Source organism: Hippocampus bargibanti, linkage group LG07, assembly GCF_051943395.1.
Source record: "Hippocampus bargibanti isolate YZ-2025 linkage group LG07, ASM5194339v1, whole genome shotgun sequence".
Classification (NCBI taxonomy): domain Eukaryota; kingdom Metazoa; phylum Chordata; class Actinopteri; order Syngnathiformes; family Syngnathidae; genus Hippocampus; species Hippocampus bargibanti.
The window spans coordinates 5,435,916-5,463,100 of NC_142740.1; the positions used below are offsets into that span (position 1 = coordinate 5,435,916).

Here is a 27,185-nt window from a genome sequence, read left to right on the forward strand (position 1 = left end):
CTGTGTCAAATTTAGAAAACATTTTTTTCTGTATTTTAATATGTGAACATGAAAAGTAAGATGAACTTTGCTGCTGTGAAATGTCAATTTAAGAGCCACAAATGCAAAATGCCAAGTCTCCACCACTCAATAACCAAAACCTCGTAAACACAAATGCTCATTTAAAAAAAAAATTGTATCTTTTTACATTGTCACACGCTTAATTTTTTATGTACTAGCTAGCAGGCTCGCAAGCTATCTAGTTTTTTATCTATTTGAGTTACTTCCGGGTTGACTCATTATTTGCAATACAGACGCTCTCTGACTTACATTCGTTCATTACCTAGCTGGTTATCTAACTAGCTATCAAGCTATCTTACTAGCTGGCTAGCTAGCTATTTTGCTATCTATTAGCTGTCTGACTAGCTATCTAACTATTGGCTCGATGGCTATTGAGTTAGCTATCTAATAGCTATGTATTTGCTGGCTAGCTAGCTTTCTATCTTTGAGTTATTTCCAGGTTGAGTGAACGCTGACGCATGTGGCCGCCGCTGCTCACCCACAGAGAAACTGATCATGTGACTGTAAAGTGACGCTTCGAAATCAAATGTATTAACATGATGTATTCTAAACTGCAGTACTTAAAAAAATGCAGTGATAGTCGACGCGGTAAGGTAAGTTTGGCGCCATCTGCCGTCTGACCGCAAAATGGCTGCCGGAAGCCGCTTTTAGCGACAATCCAGACCGTCTCGTTTTGGATATCCAGTACACGTTGTGATGTGGATTGTCTCTACTTGACCTTTGTGGAAATATTTACTTTGAGCTGTCAATGTTTGAGTTTGTCGCGCAAAACCAAAGAAAAACAGAACGTCGTCAAGAATCCGCGGAACGCCCGCTTCAGTTTTTCCTTTCGGCCTCAGTCACCGCCCCCAAGACGTACTATTGATTGACCCAAGCGTCGGCCACTCACCGCGCGCAAAGCGTCAGCTTTACGTTCGCTCCAGTAGACGGACCAATCACGAGCCGCTTGACAAAAGCCTCAAACGCCACACGGCCGAGTCGCGCGACCATCTTGGTGAGGCGCGATGAAAAACGCTACAGCCGCCATCTTGGTGAGGGAAAGAAGCAACAAGCCGTCAACTCTCGACGTTTCTCGACGAATTTATTTTGCTTTAACCCCAACCGGGCGACATTTACACACTTGACGCTATATTGTTGCTTTCTCGAGACACTAACGCCGAACAAGGCGTAAGAGTGGCGGCTTCTGCGACACACCCCGCCCTCAAATCTGTCCGACTTTGCCTCGGACGTGAGCGCGCGCAGCCGCCCGCGCACACGCGCATCCCTTCTTCAATAATCCAGACGCAAATAGACAAAATGGCGCATCTACGGGTCAGAGTAGAAAGTCAATAGTTCGATTCGAGCGTTCGTGTTCGCGTTTTGGTGCGGTTGTGACGGGGCACGTTACCGTTATTGTAACGGTAACGAAAACTGTAACGAAGTCGTCAGTCAAAAGTGCAGTAGTTGTCGTAAAGTTTGCAATGGCGGAGCAGCGGGATTTCAGGGGCGGTCGGAGACGCGTGCTTGTTTCATGTCAAAGTAAGGTCACGTGACCCGAAAAGTCGTTATTTCGCAAATCGAGCAACAAAAAAAACCACATATTTGATTTTGCGTGCATGCAAAAATTGCGCCCACGGCGAAGTCTTAAAAGTCACCCGAGTGTCAACAAACGTTTACAGTCTGGGCGATTATTATGGGATTAGCGCAGCCGGGCGCGTGCATGTGGTGTTTTTTTTCGGTCACAGTATTCGCGCTGGGGCAGCGCGCGTGCCCGTGCGTGCGCGCGTGCGTGGGTGGCACACTTTTTGGGCAACAAGGGAGGCGCGTCCATTGTTTGCCGGCGACCAATCGGCGCTCGAGTTTGACCCCGAGCGCGCTCGACCAATAGGAGCGCGTTCACCGTTCCCCTCGCCCCGCCCACCTGACATATAAATCGGCGCGCGGCAGACGGACGCCAGAGTGCACGCGCTACCGGAGGACTTACCGCGGCCGTTCTAGTAGCAACCGGACTCTTGATCGTCCTCCTTCCTCGTCGCCATCGTCGTCTCGCTCATTTCCGACACTTCCTGTCTCGTTCGCGCGCCGGAAAAAAAACAAGAAAAGCAACAAGATGGCGGACAGCAAAGTGGAAAGCGGCACCGAGCTGAGCGCCAAGGTGAGACGCGCACGCGCACCCTTCCATCACCAAGAATTGAACGTGCTGCAGGACAGGCGCGTGCGCGTCATTGACCGCTTGCACCATCCGTTGCGAACGCGTGCGGCGTTTTCAGTCGTCGTCAATAATCCCACTGATGATGACGAGTGGCGCGTGCGTGTGTGTGTGGCGCGCGTTACGTGGGAATTGAGCGGATTTGGCGCCACTTAAAGTGAACGAGAAGACGCGCACGCGGACGACTTCGCCTCCTCTTTCCGATCAGAAAACATGATTGACAAGAACAATCAAAGCGGATCCAAATGTGGCTTCCGGGGTGGGGGGGGGGGGGTCGCGCTGCCGGTGGTTCCGCCCTCCCCCCGCGTCACGGCGGCGGCGGCATCGGCGCACGGAGCGTCGGCGCCACCGCGGAGCTTCTCCAAGTAGCGCGCGTGCGTGCGCGCGCGATCTCTCACAACAGGAAGCAGCATCCTGTCTGGAGGATCAAGATGCGTTTTGGGAGTTGCGAGTCGCGATGGGAATTGCAGCTCTTTTTAGAGAGCCGGTTCTTTTGGCTCGGATCACCAAAAAGAATCGACCTTTTGGCTCCCAAATGGCTCCTCAGATTGTAACATAATTTATTCCCAAAAAATAAGGTAAAAGGATTCGTAAAATGAATTTCTAATGTAACAAACAATATCCCCAGTTTTTCTTTTGTTGTTGCTTAAATTAATTTACGACAAAAAATATACAATGCACTATCATTTTTAAAACTTATGTGACTTTATTTATATCCCTGTGTGTGTGCGCGTGCGCACGTGTGTGTGTGTGTGTGTCTTCTACCATGGATTTGACCAATCACGTGCGACGTTAACCAAAGGGGTTGCGGAATCGGCTCCTAAAAGCTGCTCCCTTGTAGAGCCGTCTTCAAGAGCCGATTCGTTCGCGAACGACATATCACTCGTCGCGAGGGACTTACTTGATTGGGGTCTCCCAAACGTTCATTTACCTTTCAGTCCACACGAGGGCGCCATTTCACGCCGGATCAAAGAAAGCCGGCGTGAAATAAAAAAAGGAGAAATTAGTGTGAATGAAGCGGTGTGAAATGACGTCACCAATGTAATTTTCACCCTGAAGTCAAAAGTGTGGCGTTCACGGTGAGTGTCACGTGACATTTACTCTTACATTGTGGGGCTGCTGCGAGTTGGAGTCAGGGCGTGTCTGTCATGTTTTGTGTGTGTGTGTGTGTGTGTGTGTGTGTGTGTGTGTGTGTGTGTGTGTGTGTGTGTGTGTGTGTGCGCGCGCGCGCGGCGTGTGTGCGCGTGTGAGAGAGAGTGTGTGAGAGTTATGCCCCCCCCCCTCCACCAGTCAGTCTATTGCTCCGGTATCAGCTTTCAAAAGCCATCGCGGGGTAGGCGGGACTTGACAGCATCCGGCCAATCACGGCCCGCCGCCTCATCCAGGAAGCACATATTTACCTTCCGCATGTTATACCGACATCAACACGCGATTTACGGCTTAATTTAGCTAATAGCCGCCTTTATTAATCCGACCAGCGATTAAAAAAAATAGACGATTAAGGATGACTTTTGCTGGTAAGTAAACGATTAAGGATGACTTTTATTTATGTGTCGTGACAATAATAGCGATGGATCAGCAGTTGAGACTGTTATGTCTGGAGGAATTAGAGGAGACTCGCTTTTTCCACGTCTTTATTATGCCGCCATGTTCGTCTACCTGCGGTCGTGACGTCACCGCTGCTTTACGACCTGTCGCGATATTTTGGAGCAGTGTAACAATTTGCTACAGAGACCAACTGGATTTGAGCCAAAATAGTCTTTGGACGATCGCAATTAAAAATAAAATACAATTCCTTCTAAAAGTTGTAATATGCCCTACATTATTTGAAATGATAAAAAAAACGTATAAATTGACAGGAATGGACTTAAAACATCGATAATAAGAACAATTAATACAATCATTATTTGTCTCACAATGGAGGAATTCCCAATTTACAGCAGTGCACAAATGGACAATGTAGAAGCTAATAAAACCATAACTAACTATTATTATTATTATTGTTGTTGTTGTTATTATTAAGTGCCTGTTCAGATGCTCCGTACACTTAGTGTTGCGTTCAAGTGCACATTTAAAGTGTGGGTGAAAAAATAGATTGTAGATAGCCTGATGTGTTCATGGCTCGATGACAGAATCGGACATTTCAGTCTCAATATGTTTTTTTTCTTTGTGTGTCGTTTCAGGAGTTGAAAGAGAAGAAAACGGTGGAGGAGAAGAACGGCGACGACAACACCGCCAACGGAAAAACGGTGAGACGGCGGCTCCTCTTCATCGTCGTCATCATCATCATCATCATTTTTGTGTGTGTGTGTGTGTTTCAGGACGAGGAGAACGGCGAGCAGGACAACGAGGCGGAGGATGACGACGACGTCGGAGACGAGGAAGAAGAGGATGGCGAGGGTGCGCGCATACAAAGACACAATTACACAAGGACTGAAACAAAGACAAACGAACAAACATGCAGACACAACAACAACAAATCTCTTAGCTATATGGCTATCTAGCTGGCTGCCTAGCTATCTATTAGCTATCTCGCATCCTATTAGCTATGTAGCTAGCTTTCTTTAACTATTTGCTTCCTATTAGCTAGCTGTCTAACTAGCTAGCTGGTTATTTAGCTGGCTATCTATCTAGCTACCTGTCTAACTAGCTAGCTGGTTATTTAGCTGGCTATATATTAGCTATCTATCTAGCTATCTATTAGCTAGCTATCTAGCTAACTATCTAGCTATCTAGCTGACTATCTATTAACTAGATATTAGCTAGCTAGCTAGCTTTCTATCTATTTGAGTTATTGAGTGAACGCTGGCGCGTGTGGCCGCCGCTGCTCACCTACAGAAAAAAAAACCTCTCCTGTGACTGTAAAGTGACCTTGAGAGTTTTGAAAGGCGCTTACAAATGAAATGATTTATTATTATTATTATTATTATTATTATTATTATTAGTACTAGTAGTAGTAGTATGAGTATTATTAGTTTTAGTATTAGTATTAGTGTGGCGAAAAGCCGAAAGGAAAAGAAGATTAGTATTAGTAGTATTATTATTATTAGTAGTAGTGGTAGTATTAATAGTATTATTCTGAGTATTCTTCTTCTTCTTCTTCTTCTTCTTCTTCTTCTTCTTCTTCTTCTTCTTCTTCTTCTTCTTCTATTTATTATTATTATTCGTATTGTTATTATTAATATTTGTATTGTTATTATTATTAGTATTTGTATTAGTCGTATTATTACTATTCTTCTTCTTCTTCTTCTTCTTCTTCTTCTTCTTCTTATTATTATTATTATTATTATTATTATTATTATTATTATTATTATTATTATGAAAAAACGTGTGTGTGTGTCCAGGTGAAGACGAGGACGACGATGACGACGACCTTGTCACTCCCACAGGAAAGAGGACAGCTGAGGATGATGACGATGATGATGAAGATGATGAGGTGAGCAAAAAATGTGTCCACTCCAGTGCCAGGGTTTTTGTCATTTTCACTCCAATTCCAGGGCCCACAGAATACAGCTAACATCCGACTTACGACCGGCTCAACTTACGACCATGACCTACAGACCCTATTTTAAAAATTTTAATTTGACGCCTGGCACCGCAACGCGCTAGCTAGCAAGCAGGCAACGCCTACAACAATTTCGGCCAGCCAGCCAGCATCTCACACACGCACAGCAATCGACTGTGTGATGACACCAGAGGGGGGAGTTTGCAAGTCATTTAGCCTCCGAGTCTCTTCAACATTTTGAATGGATTTCAACTTACGACCATTTTGACTTACGACCGTTGGGTCGCAACGGACCTCGGTCGTAAGTTGGATGTTACCCGTATTGAGTTTCAGGACTATATCAACATTCAATGCAACGTTGCTGGAAAACGTAGACTCTCTTCTTTCATCAGAAAAAAAAGAGTTAATTCCTAAGTGATATGAGTCTGGAGTTATTTGAGCTTGAAATGGGGGCACCTGTACAAAATACAATGCAATACATACATATTGGTTTATATCGCGCTTTAACAATAGCTGAAGCTGGAACAAAGCGCTAACATGGGCAAAATCCCCCCCCCCCCCTTGCAAGGGAAAAACATGACCGTAGGTCAAACCAGCGCTTTATCGGCACCCAAGCAAGAAAAACCAAAACCCAAATACATTCAGGATTCCCGAATAAATCTGGGAATAGCAGTGAATGAGTTAAAGGCTTTCTTTATGATCGTATCAAGGCGGAAAGGGCAAACAATAAGACGAGCTAGCTACTAGCAAAGTCTTCATTTGTTGAAACTTAGCGTCCTAGCGACTGACAAATAGATGTTATCAGCTAGCTAGAAGTTAGCAAGTTAGCTACTCGCCGGGTCTTCATGAGTCAGTAGATGGCAACTAACCTACGGAGGTTGTAAACTAGAGGGATGTTAGCTAGCTTGCTACGAGCACAGTCAGAATTCGTTAGCTCGCGATAATCAACTACTTGTTGACGGGTAAACTGGCGTGGGCAAATGGCGCCCTTTTAATCTTGCTAGAACCCACTGACCGGGAAAATTGTGGCTATCTGGTTGGCTAGCTAGCTATCTCGCTAGCTCTCGATTAGCTATATAGCTATCTAACTATCTAGCTAGCTATCTACTTGCTATCTATTTGCTATGTATTGGCTATCTGTCCGTCTGGCTGGCTATCTCGCTAGCTATCTATTAGCTATATAGCTATCTAGCTGGCTACCCATCTATTAGCTATGTCCTTGAGAGTTTTGAAAGGTGCTTATAAATACAATGTATTATTATTAGTAGCTGTCTATTAGCTAGCTAGTTGAATGTGCTAAGTAATAATAAGCCAGCTATATAGCTAATAGATAGCTAGCGAGATACCCAGCCAGATAGCCAATACATAGCAAGGAGATAGCTAGCTAGATAGCTAGCCAGCTATATAGCTATTAGAGAGCTAGCTAGATAGCCACAATTTGTTCTAGCAAGATTAAAAGGACGGCATTTGCCTACGCTAGTTTACCCGTCAACAAGTAGTTGATTATCACTAGCTAACCAATTCTGACTGTGGTCGTAGCAAGCTAGCTAAGATCTTTCTAGTTTACAACCTCCGTAGAGTAGTTGCCATGTTCTGACTTATGAAGACCTGCCGAGTATTATTATTATTATGATTATTATTTGTGAGTGATTGGTCAAAGGTTAGTGAGCTAGCTAGATATTAAGCTAGCTTCCCAGTCAGTTCATGCTACGTTCATCAAAAGGGTCGTTGAGTCACGTGTTGTCATTGTTTTTGTCTTAAACAGGACGAAGTGGAACGGAAGAAGCAGAAGACGGACAAGTAGAAAACAACCACCAGGGGGCGTCCAAACCTCAGTCCTCCCCTTCCCAACGTCCAAAAGAGAATTTGTTTGTATTTTTATTTACATTTTATATTTTTGTATATATTGTACGGAGGTCGGCCATCTTGACGAGTATCAAGCGGTGCTCCCAAGACATTTTAACACCCGGAAAGTGTCAGCGTACACTAGCGTCCTGTCACACAAACACAAACAAACACACACATTGGCAAATGATGCGTTTAGGTACACCGGGTGTTGCGGCACTTTGCCGTTTTCTGTTTTTCGTGCTAGCTATGTAGCTCGTGTCGTAGATGAGCAGGATGTAGCGTGATGTCCTAGTCAGAATGTTTCCATGTCCGTGTTACGTTGGAAAATAAAGTCATTGGATTTTGTCCATTTGAAAGCATCCTCAATACTTCAAAAGAAAAAGAAGCCGTTTAAGTAAGCTAGCATCGCAAGCTAACTAACAATTAGTGATGTGTCGTTCGCGAACGAGCCGGTTCTTAGAGTCAGATCTTTGAAGTGAACGAACAGAGCCGGTGCCGAACAAGGAGCCGGAAATGAGGGCTGACTTTTTCCCCCCTCTAATCCCCGCCCCCAGTCTTCGGTTAAAGCCGCACGTGATTGGTCGATATCCGTGGTAGAGGAGGGAGGGGAGAATTACAGACACACGCAGTAATGAGAAGGGGGGAGGGGTTTAGGAGAGACAGGTGGACAAATGTAATCACATTATGCTGTTACTATTACTCAATTATTATATTGTTTTATTAGTTGGTATGATAGCATTATTAATATGAAAAGCAAATGAGTGACAGCTGATCATCAGACCAGAGTGACCACAGGGAAAGTCAAAGTTAGTGGATGCTCTTTGTGCACAGATAAAACAAGCCATATAAATAAAAATATCTGATATTGTGTATTTTTTACATGAGTATTTTACGTGATTTTTGGTAGTTAATTTAAGCAAAAAAACTGTTGGAAGCAAAAAAAGTCATATTTAGTGAGCCGAGCCAAAAGAACCGTCTCTCTGAAAAGAGACGGAATTCCCATCACTACGAACAATACTGGAGCCTTTGGGTCCATTTTCAGGTGCTGTGATTGGGTCATTCAGCCTGTCCGTCAAGGGCGGGGGTGGTGGTAATTGGTGGTGATGGAGCACCTGGTAAAATGGCGAGCGAGTGGGTGTGTTGGCAGAGAGAAAACAAATGTTTGGAGAAATGGACCGCGAGAAAGCGGCGGATTTGTACCATCCTCGTTAATAATAATAATAATAATAATAATAATAATAATAATAATAATAATAATAATAATAATAATAATAATACATTTCATTTATAAGCGCCTTTCAAAACTACGCGAGGGGAAACTGCCGTCTGATTTTATTTCTGGACTCGTAGCCGATTGATTTGTACAAGCGAATGGTGGAATACCGAACGGAAGACGGATTGGGACTCTCCCGTGTTATTGAGGACGTCGTGGGAGATACTCGTGGAGGATAGCGTGGGACATGAATCTTGGAGTCCTTTGGGCTTTCCAAAGGACTACTTTTGGACGAGCGATTGTGGACCGTCGGAGGTGAGTAAGCGACTCCACGCCAGGTGGCGAGGAAAGACGCTTTGTCTTGGCGGCGGCGCGCTATGGACGTTTGCCTGATTAACAGAGACCTAAACCCCTCGATCTCTGTTGCGATGTGGGTAAATATTATAAACGAAATATATTATTATTATTATTATTATTATTATTATTATTATTATTATTATTATTATTATATTCAGTCGTTTCCGAGCAGTTTATTGATCACAGTTTACAAATTCATACGCAGTCTTTCAAGGAGTTTTCGGTATGAATTTCAAAGTAGCGCTTCACGCCTTGTTTTGATTAGTTTAGGCCTTCAGTAGTGCTATATCTGAATCAATCCAACTATTTCATAACTATTTGATGACTATACAACCTTTACTGCAGCAATAACTGCGACGCATATAAAAAGTATGGTGTGATTTTACTACTCCACTAGAGGGTAGCGTTAGCCAGGAAATAAGGAGGGCCGACAAGAAGGCCTTGGTGTGGTCATTCCAAATCTGATTCAGAATCAGAAAGCCTTCAATAGTCCCAAAATGGGGACATTTCCAATCAACAGCAGCAAAATTGGTTCAAGTAACAGTTAGATCGACACTTATTTGATGCTCCAGGGCCTGCAGAACGGATTGTGAAGGCGTCAAAGTCGACTTCTGACCCCGGTAACAAATCATGGCTGAAATGTGATTTGTTAAATTCTTCAATATGAAAAGTCACATCTGGAAGCAGGACACTAGGGGAAAAGCTGGCTATCTAGCTGGCTATCCAGCTGGCTACCTAGCTAGCTATCTATTAGTTATCTATTAGCTAGTTAGCTAACTTTATCTTTTTGAGTTATTCTGGGTTGAGTGAACGCTGGCGCATGTGGCTATTATTATTATTAATTATTATTGTTGTTGTTTGTAATTGTGGTAGTTGTAGTAGTAGTAGTTGTAGTAGTAGTAGTAGTAGTAGTACACCTAGCTCTAGCAGTTGTTCTCCCCACATCCAGATGTGACCTGACCGGTCAGGTCCTTTCAAAATAAAGGCATCACAGCTTTGACCACAATCTCGAGGGGTAATTTTCTGTGTAGCTTTATCTCTTGTTCTAGTTATAATTGTATTTGATTTATAATAATAATAATCCATTTCACTTATAAGCACCTTTCAAAACTCTCAAGGTCACTTTACAGTCAGAGGATAACTTTTTCTGTGGGGGTTGTCCTAAATAAATACTCAAATTAAACATGTAGTAACGGATTTTAGTATAGCAACACTTGTATCGGCATTAGGGAATTTGACACGGTAAAGCAATTTCATGTTCGGGCTATTGGCTATAGTCGATTTGATAAAATGGTACCCCAATATCTATGCTTGTCTGTGACTGTAAAGTGTCCTTGAGAGCTTTGAAAGGTGCTTGAAATAAAATATATTCTTATTAAAACTATATTTAGCGCTGAATAATGTTTTCGTTTGATTGTGTACGTGGTGATTTTGTACTTGTAGGTTGACGCTACGGGAAAATAGTGTAGTCTGGCGTGCATCCACTGGGAGGTGCTATTGCCTAACGACTGCTATCGTGTTGAAGACGTCTATAGTCTATAATAATACAGTGAGACCCCAACTTACAAACACCTTATCTTGCAAACTTTTCGTCTTAAGAACCTCTAATTTATGAAAATTAAACCTTATAATAAGCACTATTTTCATAATACACACCCACCACGGCTGGCGGAGTGATCTTCGGCGGAAGCACACAACCAAACAGCGCTCCAGCCAGCGCTACTTTGCACACCTCCTCTCATTGAATGCACACGTCGATCGCCTACTTGGAGCTTTTTGCTGGTAATTTTACTATGATGGGACCGAAAAACCCCCACAATGCAGTGTATTTCTTTCATTACAATACAATAGCACATTTATTATACATAGAATAAGGTATGTTGTGTGTAGTTTTAAGGCTTATTTAGTTAAAAAACTATATTTTATGAAAACCCGGGAACGGATTATTCCCATTTTAATGGTTTCCTATGGGAATTTTTTTTTGAGATACACACTTTTCGCCTTACACACTGTCTGGCAACCAATTAAGTTCGTAAGTTGAGGTCTCACTGTACATTTCATTTCTAAGCACCTTTCAAAACTCTCAAGGTCACTTTATAGTCACAGGATAGTTTTTCTGCGCGCCAGCGTTCACTCAACCCGGAACTATCTCAAATAGATAGAATGTGAGCTCGCTAATGGATAGCAAATAAATAGCGAATAGATAGCCAGCCAGCTAGCTAATGCAAAGCTAATAAATAACTAATAGATAGCAAGATTACCAGCTAATAGATAGCAAGATAGCCAACAGCTAGCCAGGTAGCTAATGGAAAGTGAATAAATAGCTAACAGATAGCCAACTATTGCCTTAAAACGGTTGTCAGGCAGACGTCGCTCCAGGATATTATTAGTATTTTCTGGTCAATCAAATTGATGTAGCAATTACCCTAATACTGTTTCCCAGGGAGTAGAGTGTCAGCAGATGAATAATAATAATAATGATAATAATAATACATTTTATTTCAAGCACCTTTCAAATCTCTCAAGGACACTTTACAGTCACATACAAGCTTAGATACAATAATGAATTACTAAAATGAACTATTAGTCTGAGACGCCTTGGAACAGGCGTTACAATACCTTTTGTTCCTGGTTTTAACTGTTCTGTTGAAATGTCAATCTAATTGAAATCTAGTCGTCGGTTGTGCGCCAGTGGTGTCTTGAGATACAGTGATACCTCGGTTTACGAACGCTTTGACTTACGAACTTTTCGCTTTACTAATATTAAATTCGTGAGCATATCGTCTTGGAGGACGAACCAAACCACACAGGTGGCTGGCGGGCTAGTTGTCTTTGAGTGCAGACATGGTTTGGTATCAAGTGGAGTACTTTTGTTATCATGGGAGCGAAAAAGGCTAGTGTTAAGCCTAAGAAGACATTCAAGAAAATGACGGTAGAGTATTATGAGATCATCGAAAAACACTGAGGTGTGCGTTTGTGTGACTTAGCATTCCTGTACCAGTATGCTAAATCGACCATTGCTACGTGTAGCGAATGGTGTTTCTGTGTTGTCTAAGTAACAGTCTCAGGCAATAGAAGTGGTTGAAAAACGTCTGTTGATTTGGATGAATGACAAGTAGCTAGCAGGGGAAAGTGTGAGTGACGGTATTATCGCCAAGAAAGCACGGTCACTTTACTCGGATATCATCAAGAGGCAACGACATCGACCATCACGAAGGTCAATAAAACATTTATTACACAGAACTGTTCATTTCTTTAATTACAATCCAATAGCATATTTATTATACACAAAATAAGGTGTATTTTGTGTAGGTTGAAGGCTTATTTAGTTGAAAATGATGTTTTATGGGGACCTGGGAACGGATTATTCTCATTTGAATGGTTTCCTATGGGAAAGGAATGTTTGGGATACACACTTTCCGCCTTAAACACTCTGTATGGGAACCAATTAAGTTCGTAAGCTTCATTTTGGTTCTTCTGCCACCCAGTGGCTGCAAATGGAAAAAAGGGGCGTGTCATAAGGAAAAATCAATCATGCCCCGTTCACTGATTGGCAGCAAAGGCGGGATTAAGAGTGAAAGCTTTGCAAGTGAAGTCAAAGTGTCTGCTCACGAAATGGGTTTGTTTAATGAATACAAAAATCTTAGGAGCCATTTTAGGGGTTGGCCAGTCTCGCGCGGGCCGTTTTGGGATTGGAGGCTCACGCGGGAATGCGGCCGCGCAGGTACTCCAGCACGGCGTCCGTTCCCTTGGCCACGACGGCGGCTCGCGGCGTCCGGAAAGGATTTCCCTCCAGGCTCAGACACCTAAACAATACAAACAGGGAGTTAGCGAGCTAGCTAGAGAGCTAACTAGCAAGCAAGACAGAAAATGGATAGCCAGCCAGGTAGTCAGCTAGATAGATAGATAGCTAGCGAGATAGCTAATAGATAGCAAATAGTTAGCTAGCTAGGTAGCAAGCTAGATAGCTAGCTAGATAGCTAGATAAATAGCTAGCTATTAGTTATCTATTAGCCAGCTAGATAGCCAGATGGATAAATAGCTAGCTAGTGAGATAGCGAATAGATAGCAAATAGTTAGCTAGCTAGATAGCCAGATATACAGTTAGATAAATAGCTAGCTATTAGTAATCTCTTAGCCAGCTAGCTAGCTAGATAGCCAGATATACAGCTAGATAAATAGCTAGCTATTAGTTATCTATTAGCCAGCTAGATAGCCAGATATACAGAAAGATAGATAGCTAGTGAGATAGCGAATAGATAGCAAATAGTTAGCTAGCTAGATAGCTAGCTAGCTAGCTATTAGTAATCTCTTAGCCAGCTAGCTAGCTTTCTATCTATTTGAGTTTTTCCTGGTTGAGTGAACGCTGGCACGTGTGGCTGCCGCTGCTCACCCACAGAAAAACTTATCTGTGGCTGGAAAGTGACCTCGAGAGTTTTGAAAGGCGCTTAAAATAATAATAATAATACATTTCATTTCTGTTTTGGGACGGCCATTTTGGTTTGGGGAGGGCATTTTGGCTATCAAACTAGCTATCTATTAGCTATCTAACTAACTAGATGGCTATCTAGCTATCTATCTATTCGCTATCTAACTAACTAGATGGCTATCTAGAGAGCTATCTCTTTGTTGTCTATTAGCTATCTAACTATCTAGCCGGCTATCTAGCGAGCTATCTATTTGCTGTCTATTAGCCATCTAACTAACTAGCTGGCTAGCTAGCTAGCTATTTGCTGTCTATTAGATATCTGACTAATTAGCGGGTTATCTAGCTAGCTATCTAGACAGCTAGCTATTAACTAGCTATTAGCTACTTTGCTTCCGGGTTGAGTGAATGCTGGCGCGTGTGGCTGCCGCTGCTCACCCACAGAAAACAACAACTTTTCCTGTGACTTTAAAGTGAAATGTATTATTATTTTTAATACGGGACGCGGCCATTTGCATTTTTTTCTACCCCCCCCCCCCCCCAAAAAAAAATAAAAAAAAAAAAATAAAAATTGGTAAACAAATTCCGACGGGGGCCCACCTGAGCGTGGTGCACAGGCCCAGCTGTGGCGGCACGTTGAGCAGGTCGTTGTTGGAAAGGTCCAGCGTGGACAGACGGCAAAGTCCCAGCAGGCGAACGGGGTCCACGTCTCCCACCTGGTTGTTTCCAAGCAAGATGGTTTCCAGCGACGCCATGTCGTACAAAACCTCCGGGAAGGACTTGAACCTGCGGCGCAACCGTTTAGCTAACGCCGAGCGTTGCCGCGTTGAGCTTCCGGGAGCATTACTTGTTGTAGTTGAGGATGACCGAGTGAAGCTTGGTCAAGTTCTTCAGCCCGACGGGCAAATCCCTCAGCTGGTTGTTCCTGTGAGGCGTGTAAACAAAGAAAAAAGATACTTCTTACTGTTAAGAAAATGGCCGCCCCTATACAAAATAGCCAGCCCAAAACAAAATGGCCGCCGCAAACCAAAACGGCCGCAACAAAACAAAATAATAAGTCCATTATAATAATAATAATAATAATAATAATAATAATAATAATAATAATAATAATAATAATAATAATAATACATTTCATTTCTAAGCGCCTTTCAAAACTCTCAAGGTCACTTTATAGTCTAGGGAAATGTTTTTTTCTGTGGGCGAGCAGTGGCAGCCACACGCGCCAGCATTCACTCAACCCGGAAGCAAAGTAGCTAATAGCTAGCTATCTAGGTAGCTAGCTAGATAACCAACTATTAGTCAAATAGCTAATAGACAGCAAATAGCTAGCTAGCTAGCCAGCTGGTTAGTTAGATAGCTATTAGACAGCAAGTAGATAGCTAGCTAGATACCCAGCTAGTTAGTTAGCTAATAGACAGCAAATAGATAGCTAGATAGCTAACTAGTTAGTTAGATAGCTAATAGATAGCTAGCTAGCCAGATAGTTAAATAGCTAATAAACAGCAAATAGATAGATAGCTAGTTAGATAGCAAATAGATAGCTATATAGTCAGCTAGTTAGTTAGCTAATAGACAGCAAATAGCTAGCTAGCTAGCTAGTTAGTTAGATGGCTAATAGACAGCAAATAGATAGCTAGATAGCCAACTAGTTAGTTAGAAAGCTAATAGACAGCAAATAGATAGCCAGCTAGTTAGTTAGATAGCTAATAAACAGCAAGTAGATAGTTAGCTATTTAGTTAGCTAAAAGACAGCAAATAGATAGCTGGATAGCCAGCTAGTTAGTTAGATAGCTAATAGACAACAAATAGATAGCTATACAGTCAGCTAGTTAGTTAGATAATAGATAGCTAGCTAGCCAGCTAGTTAGTTGGATAGGTAATAAACAGCAAATAGATAGTTAGCTAATAGACAGCAAATAGATAGCTGGATAGCCAGCTAGTTAGTCAGATAGCTAATAGACAACAAATAGCTATATAGTCAGCTAGTTAGTTAGCTAATAGACAGCAAATAGATAGCTAGCTAGCCAGCTGGTTAGATGGCTAATAGACAGCAAATAGATAGCTCGCTAGATAGACAGCTAGATAGTTACATAGCTAATAGACAGCAAATAGATAGCTAGATAGCCAGCTAGTTAGTTAGATAGCTAATAGACAGCAAATCGCTATCTAGCTATCTAGTTAGATAGCTAATACACAGCAAATAGATAGTTAGTTAGATAGCTAATAGACAGCTAGATAGTCAGCTAGTTAGTTAGATAGCTAATACAAAGCAAATAGCTAGCTAGCTAGATAGCCAAAATGCCCGCCCCAAACCAAAATGGCCGACACGCACCGGAGGTCAAGGTGCACCAGGTTGATGAGCGAACCGAGCAGGTCGCAGCAGCTGAGCCTGTTGAAGGCCACGTTGAGCTCCGTCAGCGAGGCCCCCGTTTCGGCCAACCTGCACCCAAGCACGCGCACAAGCGTCACGGCCCGAACACGGCGACGGTCAAGGCTCGCTACGAGGCAGGATGGGCTCACCTCGGCGGCACGTCGCTCAGCAGGTTCTTGCTAAAGTCGGCAGAGGTGACGGCGTGCTCGGCGGCCACCTGGAACAGCTCGTCCGGGATGCGCTCGGCTTTCTTGTTGCTGTGACAACGCAACGTCTTGGCGACAAAATGGCCGACTTCCCCTTTGGCTTTGGTTCATCGCTCACCTGTACGCCAGCGCCTTCAGCGTTTTGATGTTGTGCACGTTGATGGCGGCCTGGCCGGGCAGCGTCATGGCGGTCGGCGTGTCGACGCCGCCGTCGGGCTCCTCTGAAAGTGACAAAATGGAGGCGTGGGCGGGCTGACATCAACACTGACGATGGCGGCGTCCGTCCGTACCTTGAATTCTTCCTCGGAGGTACTTGAGAAGCTCGTTGGTTCCTTTCTGTGGACGAGGAAAGAGTCAAGTCACTTTTGCCACACGTGCTTACGTTTTCACTGGCCTGCAAAGCCTTCTCTGCTGGCCTGGCCTCAAAATATCGGAATTTGGAATCGGAATTTTGTCCATGAATTCTTCTGAAATCATTCCAAATTGTCTTGTCGGTTGTCAGGGCCTGCAAGGCCTTCTCTGCTGGCCTAAAATATCTGAATCACAGACTAATATTCATTCTATTGTCTCCATGAATTCTTCTGAAATCATTCCAAATTGTCTCGTCGGTTGTCAGGGCCTGCAAGGCCTTTTCTGCTGGCCCAAAATTATCTGAATCGTAGACTGATGCTAATGCGATTTTTGTCCATGAACTTTTATTAAGTAACTCCAAATTTTCTTGTCGGTTGTCAGGGCCTGCTAGCCCTTCTCTGCTGGCCTAAAATATCTGAATCACAGACTGATGCGAATGCTAATTTGTCCAGGAATTCTTTTGAAATCATTCAAAATTGCCATGTCGGTTGTCAGAGCCTGCAATGCCTTCTCTGCTGGCCTCAAAATATCTGAATCACAGACTGATGCTAATGCTATTTTGTCCAGGAATTCTTCTGAAATCATTCCAAATTGCCTTGTCTGTTGTCAGGGCCTGCAAGGCCTTCTCTGCATGCCTAAAAATATATGAATCATAGACTGAGGCGAATGAGACTTTGGCCATGAATTCCTCTGAAATCATTCCAAATTGTCTTGTCGGTTGTCAGGGCCTGCAAGGCCTTCTCTGGTGGCCTAGAAATATCTGAATCATAGACTGACTCGAATGATATTTTGTCCATGAATTCTTCTGAAATCATTCAAATTGTCTTGTTGGTTGTCAGGGCCTGCTAGGCCTTCTCTGCTGGCTCCAAAATATCTGAATCACAGACTGATGAGAATGCTAATTTGTACACAAATTCTTCTGAAATAATTCCAAATTGCCTTGTCGGTTGTCAGGGCCTGCAAGGCCTTCTCTGCTGGCCTAAAAAAATCTGAATTATAGGCTGATGCTACTGCGATTTCGTCCATGAATTCTTCTGAAATCATTCCAAATTGTCTTATCGCTTGTCAGGGCCTGCAAGGCCTTCTCTGTTGACCTAAAAATATCTGAATCATAGACTGACTCGTATGATATTTTGTCCATGAATTCTTCTGAAATCATACCAAATTGTCTTGTCGGTTGTCAGGGCCTGCAAGGCCTCCTCTGCTGGCCTAAAAATATATGAATCATAGACTGATGTCAAATGCATGGCTCACCGCTGCATTTCCAGTGAAGGCTTGGATTGATTCAGAAGTAGCACTACTGAAGGCGTAGATGTCAAATGCACGGCTCACCGCTGCATTTCCAGTGAAGGCTTGGATTGATTCAGAAGTAGCACTACTGAAGGCCTAGATGTCAAATGCACGGCTCACCGCTGCATTTCCAGTGAAGCCTTGGATTGATTCAGAAGTAGCACTACTGAAGGCCGAGATGTCAAATGCACGGCTCACCGCTGCATTTCCAGTGAAGGCTTGGATTGATTCAGAAGTAGCACTACTGAAGGCCTAGATGTCAAATGCACGGCTCACCACTGCATTTCCAGTGAAGGCTTGGAATGATTCAGAAGTAGCACTACTGAAGGCCAAGATGTCAAATGCACGGCTCACCGCTGCATTTCCAGTGAAGGCTTGGATTGATTCAGAAGTAGCACTACTGAAGGCCTAGATGTCAAATGCACGGCTCACCACTGCATTTCCAGTGAAGGCTTGGAATGATTCAGAAGTAGCACTACTGAAGGCCAAGATGTCAAATGCACGGCTCACTCCTGCATTTCCAGCTGGGGCCAATTTGCGACAAATATTTAAAGGACAACCGACACCTCCCCACATGTTGCGCACATAATTTGTAAAATGACTTCTACTGAGTGCATATAGCTATATTTTACGTTTTAATACTCGAGCTGAATACTCAGGAAGTCTTGTTTTCGAGTTGATGACGATGCCCTAAGTGACGTCACGGAAGGAACCCCAGTGACCGAAAAAGTGACGCAATGCATTTTGGGTAATTTCTTTCACCTGAAAACACTGTGTTGATGGCGAAATTAGAAGGAAAACTACCTAAATAACACCATGGTGAATCGTTGTGTGTGGCAGCCAATTGCGGTAATACGCATAAAGAAGGTGTAAGTTGAGAAATTCCCAGCGGACAAATCAGCCCATTTCCAACGGAGCTTGTGCGCCATCTTGTGCATTTTCTGGGCGCTACATTGGAGTCCAGACGGCTCCAATTGATACGGAAGGACTTCTTGACTCGATTGCAAACATTTATGCTTTCCTCTTCAGGACCACATGTAACATCCAACTTACGACCGGCTCAACTTACGACCACCCATACTTACGACTACGACATTCAGACCCTATTATTAACATTTTAAGAGGGGGAGTTTGCGAGTCATTTAGCCTCCGAGTCTCTATTCAACATTTTGAATTGATTTCGACTTACGACCATTTTGACTTACGACCGCTTGTTCGGAACGGAACTCGGTCGTAAGTCGGATGTTACCTGTATTTGAATCATATTCGTAACTGGATGAGTAACAAGAAAGGATCTTCTCCCAATCAGAAGCCATTGTTTTGATTCTGGAGCAAGGCAGTTTGTGAAGGAGTTTCCTGGCGTGACGTCACGAATAAGGGGGCAGGACTTTCTGAAACTTTTGAAGTAGTTTTGGGACACTTGAAGTCATTTTTATTGGCGTTTTACATTTGACTAAAAATATCAGCCTGCACGTTTTGGCTATTTTAGATGCTAGGTGCTTTAAATGCTATTTTTCTGATGTCAGGAAACAAAAAAAAATGTGTCTGTTGTCCTTTAAGGCCAACAATGGCCAACTATGGAAATGTTTGAAAAGCGCAAGTTACGGTTGCGAGATTCCCCCCCCCCCCCAACAAAAATGTGACGATGGTTCATGTCAATTTTGGGGCCACCAAACGAGCAGAAAGACAAGACGAGTGTACAAACGGTCAGCAGGTCCCTCCGGATCCCGCGCAGGGGATTTCCTTCCAGCAGCAGAATCTGGAGCTCGGGTAGCAGGCCCAGCCAGGCGGGAAGTCTGGCAGGAAGTGCCGTTAAATCACGATGGCGGTTTCCTGACGGACGCCAGAGGCGGGACTTACATGCCGATGTCGTTGTTGGTGAGATCGAGGCGCGTGAGCGCGCCGAGCGAGGCCACCTGCTCGGGCAGCGATGCGATCTTATTGTCTCGCAGTTCCAGCACGGAGAGGACGGTCAAGCTGGACACGTCCTCGCCGGCCACGCAGGTGATCTGGTTGTTCCCCACGTAGAGCTCCTGCGCAAAGGCGGTGGCAACCACGCAAATGTCATCGAAATGTTTGATTTAAAAAAATTATGAAAAGGAAGATACAGCGATACCTCAACTAACGAACTTAATTGGTTCCCAGAAAGTATTTGTAAGGCGAAACGTTTGTCTTCCAAACATTTATTTCCCATAAGAAACCATTAAAATGAGAATAATCCGTTCCCAGGTCCCCATAAAACTTAGGTTTCTACTAAATAAGCCTTAAAACTACACAAAATATACCTCATTTCATGTATAATAAATGTGCTGTTGGATTGTAATGAAAGAAACAAACTGTACCGTATAATAAAAAACCCGGAAACTGGAGTAGACAGATTTTTGCATATCGTCTGGCAGTGAGGGAGTTCAGTTGTACAGTGATATCTCAAATCACGAACTCAATTGGTTCCCAGAAAGTGTGTGTAAGGTGAAAAGTTTGTCTTCCAAACATTTATTTCCCATAAGAAACTAATAAAATGAGAATAATCCGTTCCCAGCCCGCATAAAACATCATTTTGTACTAAATAAGCCTTAAAACTACACAACATAGACCTTATTTGATGTATAATAAATGTGCTATTGTATTGTAACTAAAGAAAAACAGTACTGTATAATAAAGTCGTTTTATTTAATGACCTTTGTGATGGTCGTTGATGTCGTTGCCTCTTGATGATATCCGAGTGAAGTTGTCGTGCTTTCTGAGCGATAATACTCTCACTCACACTGTCCCCTGCTAGCTGCTTTTTGTTCATCCAAATCAACAGTTTTTCATCCTCTTCTATTGCCTAATATCGTTGCTTAGACGACACATAAACACCCTTAGCCACATGTAGCAATGGTCAACTTAGCGTACTGGGACGCAAAGTCACACAAACGCACACCTCGTTGGTGTTTTTTGATGATTTCCTCCTTCTGGTCGACCGTCATTTTCTTTTGTGTCCTCTTCAGCTTAACACTAGCCTGTGGTGGGGTCTTTTTCGCTCCCAAAAATAAAAGTACTCCACTCGATAACAAACTGTTTGCACTCAAAGAGGGTGTGGAAAACTAGACCGCCAGCGACCGCGTTGCCTGGGTTTACAAGCAAAAATGGGTTGTGGACTAAACTGAGTGCACGTGAACGCACCACTCCACCTGCTTCCTCAAATGTTACTTCCTGGTGTTGCGTCTCATTGTGATCGACGTATTATCCTCGTGGAGCGTTCCATTGCGAGTCGACGAGTTTGTATTATTCAATCACGATAAAAAAAGAAGGCATTGATGATAATGGAAAAGGTTGTTTTGGTTTTCAACCAAAGCGGTTTTCAAACATGTTTCTGGAACGGATTATGGTCGAAAACCCAGAATGGACTGTATATAATCTAAGACCTATTCGTGGGGATTGTCCAATTGTTTTGATTTAACAAAAATACAAAATCGGCCATTTTGGATCAAAAATGATTTGAAAGTTTCATCTGGACATTCAATTTGTTATTTAGTTTTTCTCGTTTTGTTTTTTTTTACTTCAAGATGGCGCCCCGAGAGTGGCTGCCCTTCCAGCAGCTCCTGTATTTTGTTTTTCGACTTCTTTCTTTCCTTTCCTCTTCCTTTCATAACTTTTCTGCTGGGAAATGTCAATTTCTCCACTGCGAGACGAATAAAGGTACATCCAATCCAATGGGAAATATTGTTTTGGTTTATAACCAAATAGGTTTTCAAACATGTTTCTGGAACGGATTATGGTCAAAAACATAGCTTCGGCTGTATCTATATAAAATAAGAGCTATCTGGGGGTTGTTTTGATTGAGCAAAAATACAAAAGCGGTTCAAAAATGACATTCAGTATTGATTTTGTATTTTTAATCAAATCATACAAATTAAAAATAAATAAAATAAAAAAAAATCTTTATTTGACCTTGAGCGCAGGCGCGCGAAGCGGCGGGATTCGACGCAGCTTGTTGTGGCGCAGGTAGAGCTGCTCCAGGTTGTCCATCTGCGACAGGCCGGCGGGAACGTCGCTCAGGAGGTTGTTGCTGCAATCCAGCAGCTTCACATCTGAACAAAAAAAAATATATACCACTTCAACGGACAGTTAGGACGGCGGGGAAAAAAAAATCAGTGCACATTGCAAGAATCAAGCGGAAAATCCGACTGGACCCTTCGCACCCTGCCCACTACCTTTTCGAGAGACTCATCTCAGGCAGGCGCTATGGATCCATGCGCACAAAATCCAGCATGCATACATACATCTCTCTAGAATGGGGGTGGGGAAACTGTGGCTCTTGAGCCATATAATAATAATAATAATAATACATTTCATTTCTAAGCGCCTTTCAAAACTCTCAAGGTCACTTTACAGTCACAGGGCAAGTTTTTTTTCTGTGGGTGAGCAGCGGCAGCCACACGCGCCAGCATTCACTCAACCCGGAAGCTAGTTAGCTAATAGCTAGTTAATGTCTAGCTAGCTATCTAGATATCGAGCTAGACAGATAGCGAATAGCTAGCTACCTAGATAACCAGCCAAGTAGTCGGATAGCTAGCAAATAGATAGCTAGTCAGCTAGTTAGTTAGATAGCAAATAGATAGCTAGCCAGCTAATTGGTTAGATAGCTAATGGACATCAAGTAGCTGGCTAGATAGCCAGCTAGATAGTTAGGTAATAGACAGCAAATAGATAGCTAGCTAGATAGCTAGCCACGTATGTGGCTCTTGCGCCATATCAGTGGCTCTTGAGCCATATATCTGGCTCTTTTGATGATTGCACCTGGCTCGCCGATAAAACAAACTTTTTTGCTGTTCATTTCCTGTTTGGGCTGCAGTTGGCGGAAAGCGCTATTTTGATTGGATGATACGAGTAAACGCCCCCTTTTAAATAAGCCCGACGAGTAAAAAAAATGACGAGTATCGTCCATTTCAGGTGTGGAGAGAAAATGTTCTGATTCTAATTTGCAATGAAACAATCCCATCGATGAAACAGTCGAATGCCAGTGGCACTTTGACAAGCCCCCATGCTAACGTTAGCATCAATATACTTCTGCGAGAGACAGCAGAAAGCAAGTGTGGAAGCTAATGAGCCGTGTGCAGGCTAGCTAGCAGTAACTTTGCCTATGGACCCGGCAAGTTGACTTTCATTCCGATCGTTTGTTGGTTGGCACACTCAGGAAAGTCGCTGGGATGCTAACGGCGCCATTCGGGGTCTTACTGGTGAGAAGCAGCAGGCTGTCGGGCAGACGGGCCAGTTGGTTGCGGCACAGGAGGAGCTTCTGCAGGGCCTTCAGTTGGCCTAGGCCGGGCGGGAGCTCCGTCAGCACGTTGTCCGACACGTCCTGCCGCAGGTCAGTTAGCGTTTCAAGTCACGGAAAGCTATTTTTCTGCCCACAAATATTTCAAAATAAAAGGGAGCATTTTGCAGCGGGGGATGTTAACTCATTGAATGCCAGACGATGTGCAAATAGGTGTCCACTCCAGTGCCGGGGTTTTTGTCATTGTCACTGGAATTCCCGGACCCACAGAATATTCGGTTTTAGGACTACATAAACATTCAATGCAGTGTCAGAAACCTTAGACTCTCTTCTTTCATCAGATAAAAAGAGTTAATTCCTAAGTTATATGAGTCTGGAGTTATCTGAGCTTGAAATGGGGGCGAATGTACAAAATACAATGAAGATAAAGGTAACATCCGACTTACAACCAGCTCGACTTACGACCACCATTCCCTATTTTTTGTATTCTACGCCTGGCGCTAGCAGGCCGGCAACGAGTGCGCTAATTTTGGCCAGCCAGCCAACATCTCACTCTCGCACAGCAATCGACTGTGTGATGGCACCAGAGGGAGGGAGTTTGCTAGTCATTTAGCCTCCAAGACTCGATTCAACATTTTGAATGGATTTCGACTTACGACCGTTTGGTCGGAACGGAACTCGGTCGTAAGTCGGATATTAACTGTATATTGATTTCTATAGCGCTTTAACTACAGCTAAAGCTGGAACAAGTGCTATTAGCTATTTATTAGCCATCCATTAGCTAGCTGGCTAGCTATTGGCTGGCTATTGGCTGTCTATCTATTACTAATAGATAGCCAGCTAATAGTATTAGCTATCCATTAGCTAGATGGCTAATTATTAGCTGTCTAGCTGGATGGTTATTAGCTGACTAGCTGTTGGCTATCTGGCTATCTATTAGCTATTTATTAGCTAGCTGGATAGCTGCTAGCCGTCTAGCTGGCTGTTGGGTATCTGGCCATCTATTAGCTATTTATTAGCTATCCATTAGCTAGCTGGCTGGCTAAGATGTCGAGCGGGCTAGCTGTTGGCTATCTGGCCATTTATTAGCTATTTATTTTCTATCCGCGAGCTAGCTAGCTTTATATCTATTTGAGTTACTTCGGGGTTGAGTGAACGCTAGCGCATTTGACTGCCACTGCTCACCCACAGAAAAAGTTTATCCTGTGACTTTAAAGTGACCTTGAGAGTTTTGAAAGGCGCTTAGAAATCAAATGTATTATTATTATCTCACTTTCGCACAGCAATGGACTGTGTGATTTAGCCTCTGAGTCTCTATTCAACATTTTGAATGGATTTCGACTTACGACCATTTTGACTTACGACAGTTTCCTCGGAACGGAACTCGGTCGTAAGTCGGATGTTACCTGTATATTGATTTCTATAGCGCTTTAACAACAGCTAAAGCTGGAACAAAGTGCTAACATGGAAAAAGGGGAAATGCTGACCCCCTGTGGAAGGGAAAAAAAATGGCCAGAGGTCTGACCAGCGCTTTATGGGCACCCAAGCATGAAAAACCAAAACAAATTTGGGAATGGCGCCGTCATATTTTCAATTCCCGAATCAATTCGGGAATGGCATTCAATGAGTTAAAAATCACGATTGCAAAATATTTGGGGACCAATGAAGTTCGTAAGCCAAGGTATCACTGTATGTTGCAGTGGACGGCTAGCTACCAGCTCGGTGAGCGCCTCCAGTCGTCCCAGTTCTTCGGGTAGCGCGTCCAGCAGGTTCTGCTGCAGCGTCAGGCTGCGCAGGTTCTTCAGGGAGAACAGTTCCGCCGGCAGCGACCTCAAGCGGTTGTGACTGCGGCCACGGCGCAACTTTGAGTGAGCGAAGGCGGACGGCGCCGACGTCCGGCGCTCGCCTTACCTGAGTCGCAGCTGCTGAAGCTGTCGCAGTTCGCCCAAGGCGGGCGGCAGCGCCTCCAACTGGTTGTCGTGTAGCTGAAATGACAAGCGGCCGTCAGGAGTGTCAAAGATTGTCGTTATGTTTGGGCCCAATAAAATGATGCGGTGGGCCAGATTTGGCCCCCGGGCCTCGACTTTGACACCTGTGATGTAGAGTTTGGATGACTTGTTTTCACAGTCATGTCATTTTCTCTGCTTTTTGTTTTGATTTAGCAAAAATCCAAAATTTGGCTAGCATACGTCGAGGGTGGTGAGCGCCGGCAGGAGTCGGATGTCGTCGGACAAGCGCGTCAGCAGGTTGGAGGCCAGCAGCAGCTTGGTGAGGTCCGTCTGCTCCCACCAGCGCTCGGACGCGCCGAATGACACGTTGTGGTGGGCTTCCTCGGGCGTGTCCACGTTCAGGCGGTACACGCTCGCTGGGACTGGCGGAGGGACCAGAGTGATTAATAACAATAACAACAATAATAATAATAGTAATTAATAATACATTTCATTTCTAAGCGCCTTTCAAAACTCAAGGTCAAGAGCAGCGGCAGCCACATGCGCCAGCGTTCACTCAATCCGGAATAACTCAAATAATAAAAAGCTAGCTCGCTAGCCATTAGATAGCTAATAGATAGCCAGCCAACCAGCTAGCCAGTTAATATATAGCGAGCCAGCCAGATAGATAGCTAACAGATAGCCAGCTCGATAGCTAATAGACAGCCAATAGATAGCCAGCTAACTAGCTAGCTAATAGATATCTAAGAGTTAGCCAGCTAGCCGGATAGATAGCTAACAGATAGCCAGCCATTAGCTTGCTAGCAAGCTGGATAGATCGCTAATAGGTCACCAGATAGCTAGCTAGATAGCTAGTTGATAGCTAATAGATAGCCAGCCAGCAATATAGCTAATAGACAGCCAATAGATAGGCAGCTAACTAGCTAGTTAATAGATATCTAATAGTCAGCCAGCTAGCCGGATAGATAGCAAACAGATGGCTAGACAGCTAACAGATAGCCAGCCATTAGCTTGCTAGCCAGCTGGATAGATAGCTAATAGATATTCAGATAACTAGCAAAATAGCTAATAGATAGCCAGCCAGCTAATGTAAGCCGAATCTGCAGAAACAAAATATTTCAATATAATACATTTAAATTGTTTTATCAACCTATATGCACATATTGCATTTTGTTTTGGACAGTTGCCCTCACTTCAAGCTCATATAACTCCAGACCCATACCATTTAGGAATTAACTCTTTTTCCCCATGAAATAAGAGTTAGGTTTTTTTATGCTGCGTTTAATGTTGATGTAGTGCTAAAACTCCATATTTTGGAGAAATTAAATGTATTATTATTATGACTGGAATTCGAGTTACGATGGCAAAAGTGAATGACTTAAAAATCGTGATTGAACAATACAAAGCACCTGCTCACAATGGGAAGTGACGTATAAGAAAGCGGAAGTGAGTCCAGTGGTGCATTCATGTGCGCTTAATTTGGTCGAGAACCCATTTTCGCTCGGAGGTGAAATTATAATTATTATTATAAACCCACGCATAAAACCCCCATTTTTTTCGATCGAAAAGCGATTTGGTCAGTGAGACGTTTGAAAACTGTATTTTAAAGACGCAATTGGACTTCGAACCTTTAGGTCGGCTTTCGTTTGAAGTAGATAACTTTGTCACTTTGATCTCGATTTAGTTAGCGGAAAAGGACGCCATTTTCCCGCCGAAGACACGAATGGCGGTTTGAAAGCACCTTCGGCAAGACTCCGATTGGTCAGGTTGAGGGTTCCGCTCTGCCTGGCCGCCTTGAGGAGTCCGTACGGGACGCTGGGCTCCCTTTCGGGCGCCTTGAAGCCCCGCAGTGACTCGACCTGCTGCGCTCTTCTCAAGCGAGACATTTGCCACGAAAGGAGGATTCAAAAAGTCGCCTCGAAGACCCGCGTCTTTAAATGCTGGAACTTGAAAGTTCCTCGGGCGTTTGTTTACCTCTTCCACGCCCGGACGTCGCTTACTTCCGCCTGCCAAGTGCGCCGAATTACGTCATGGACCACTTCCGCTTAAATTCCGTCACAATAAAAGCTCACAGATTGATTTTTAGCACATGAGTTCGTATCCCTGCATGTTTTCCAGCGCTCCCATTAGCATAATGAGCTAATTATTTAACCCTGGT

At 43.7% G+C, this 27,185-nt stretch overlaps 2 protein-coding genes across 2 annotated transcripts; one reads left to right on the forward strand and one right to left on the reverse strand.

Moving 5' to 3' along the window:
* The first annotated feature begins 1,998 nt into the window (after positions 1-1,998).
* LOC148895270 (uncharacterized) lies at positions 1,999-7,946 on the forward strand. The gene is made up of 5 exons (XM_089000737.1): positions 1,999-2,194; positions 4,432-4,497; positions 4,570-4,648; positions 5,593-5,684; positions 7,519-7,946. Exons 1-5 carry the CDS (start codon positions 2,150-2,152, stop codon positions 7,555-7,557), a joined length of 321 nt encoding a protein of 106 aa, XP_088856863.1. The 5' UTR covers positions 1,999-2,149; the 3' UTR covers positions 7,558-7,946.
* A 4,466-nt stretch (positions 7,947-12,412) lies between these two features.
* Positions 12,413-27,052, reverse strand: lrrc40 (leucine rich repeat containing 40). Its single transcript, XM_089000918.1, has 15 exons — positions 26,769-27,052; positions 25,268-25,449; positions 24,990-25,063; positions 24,794-24,923; positions 23,039-23,162; positions 21,752-21,891; positions 19,679-19,851; positions 19,524-19,614; positions 16,468-16,513; positions 16,296-16,398; positions 16,121-16,228; positions 15,933-16,040; positions 14,445-14,522; positions 14,198-14,383; positions 12,413-12,977 (listed from the first exon to the last, which is right to left on the reverse strand). Exons 1-15 carry the CDS (start codon positions 26,911-26,913, stop codon positions 12,872-12,874), a joined length of 1,794 nt encoding a protein of 597 aa, XP_088857044.1. The 5' UTR covers positions 26,914-27,052; the 3' UTR covers positions 12,413-12,871.
* Between the last annotated feature and the right edge of the window lie 133 nt (positions 27,053-27,185).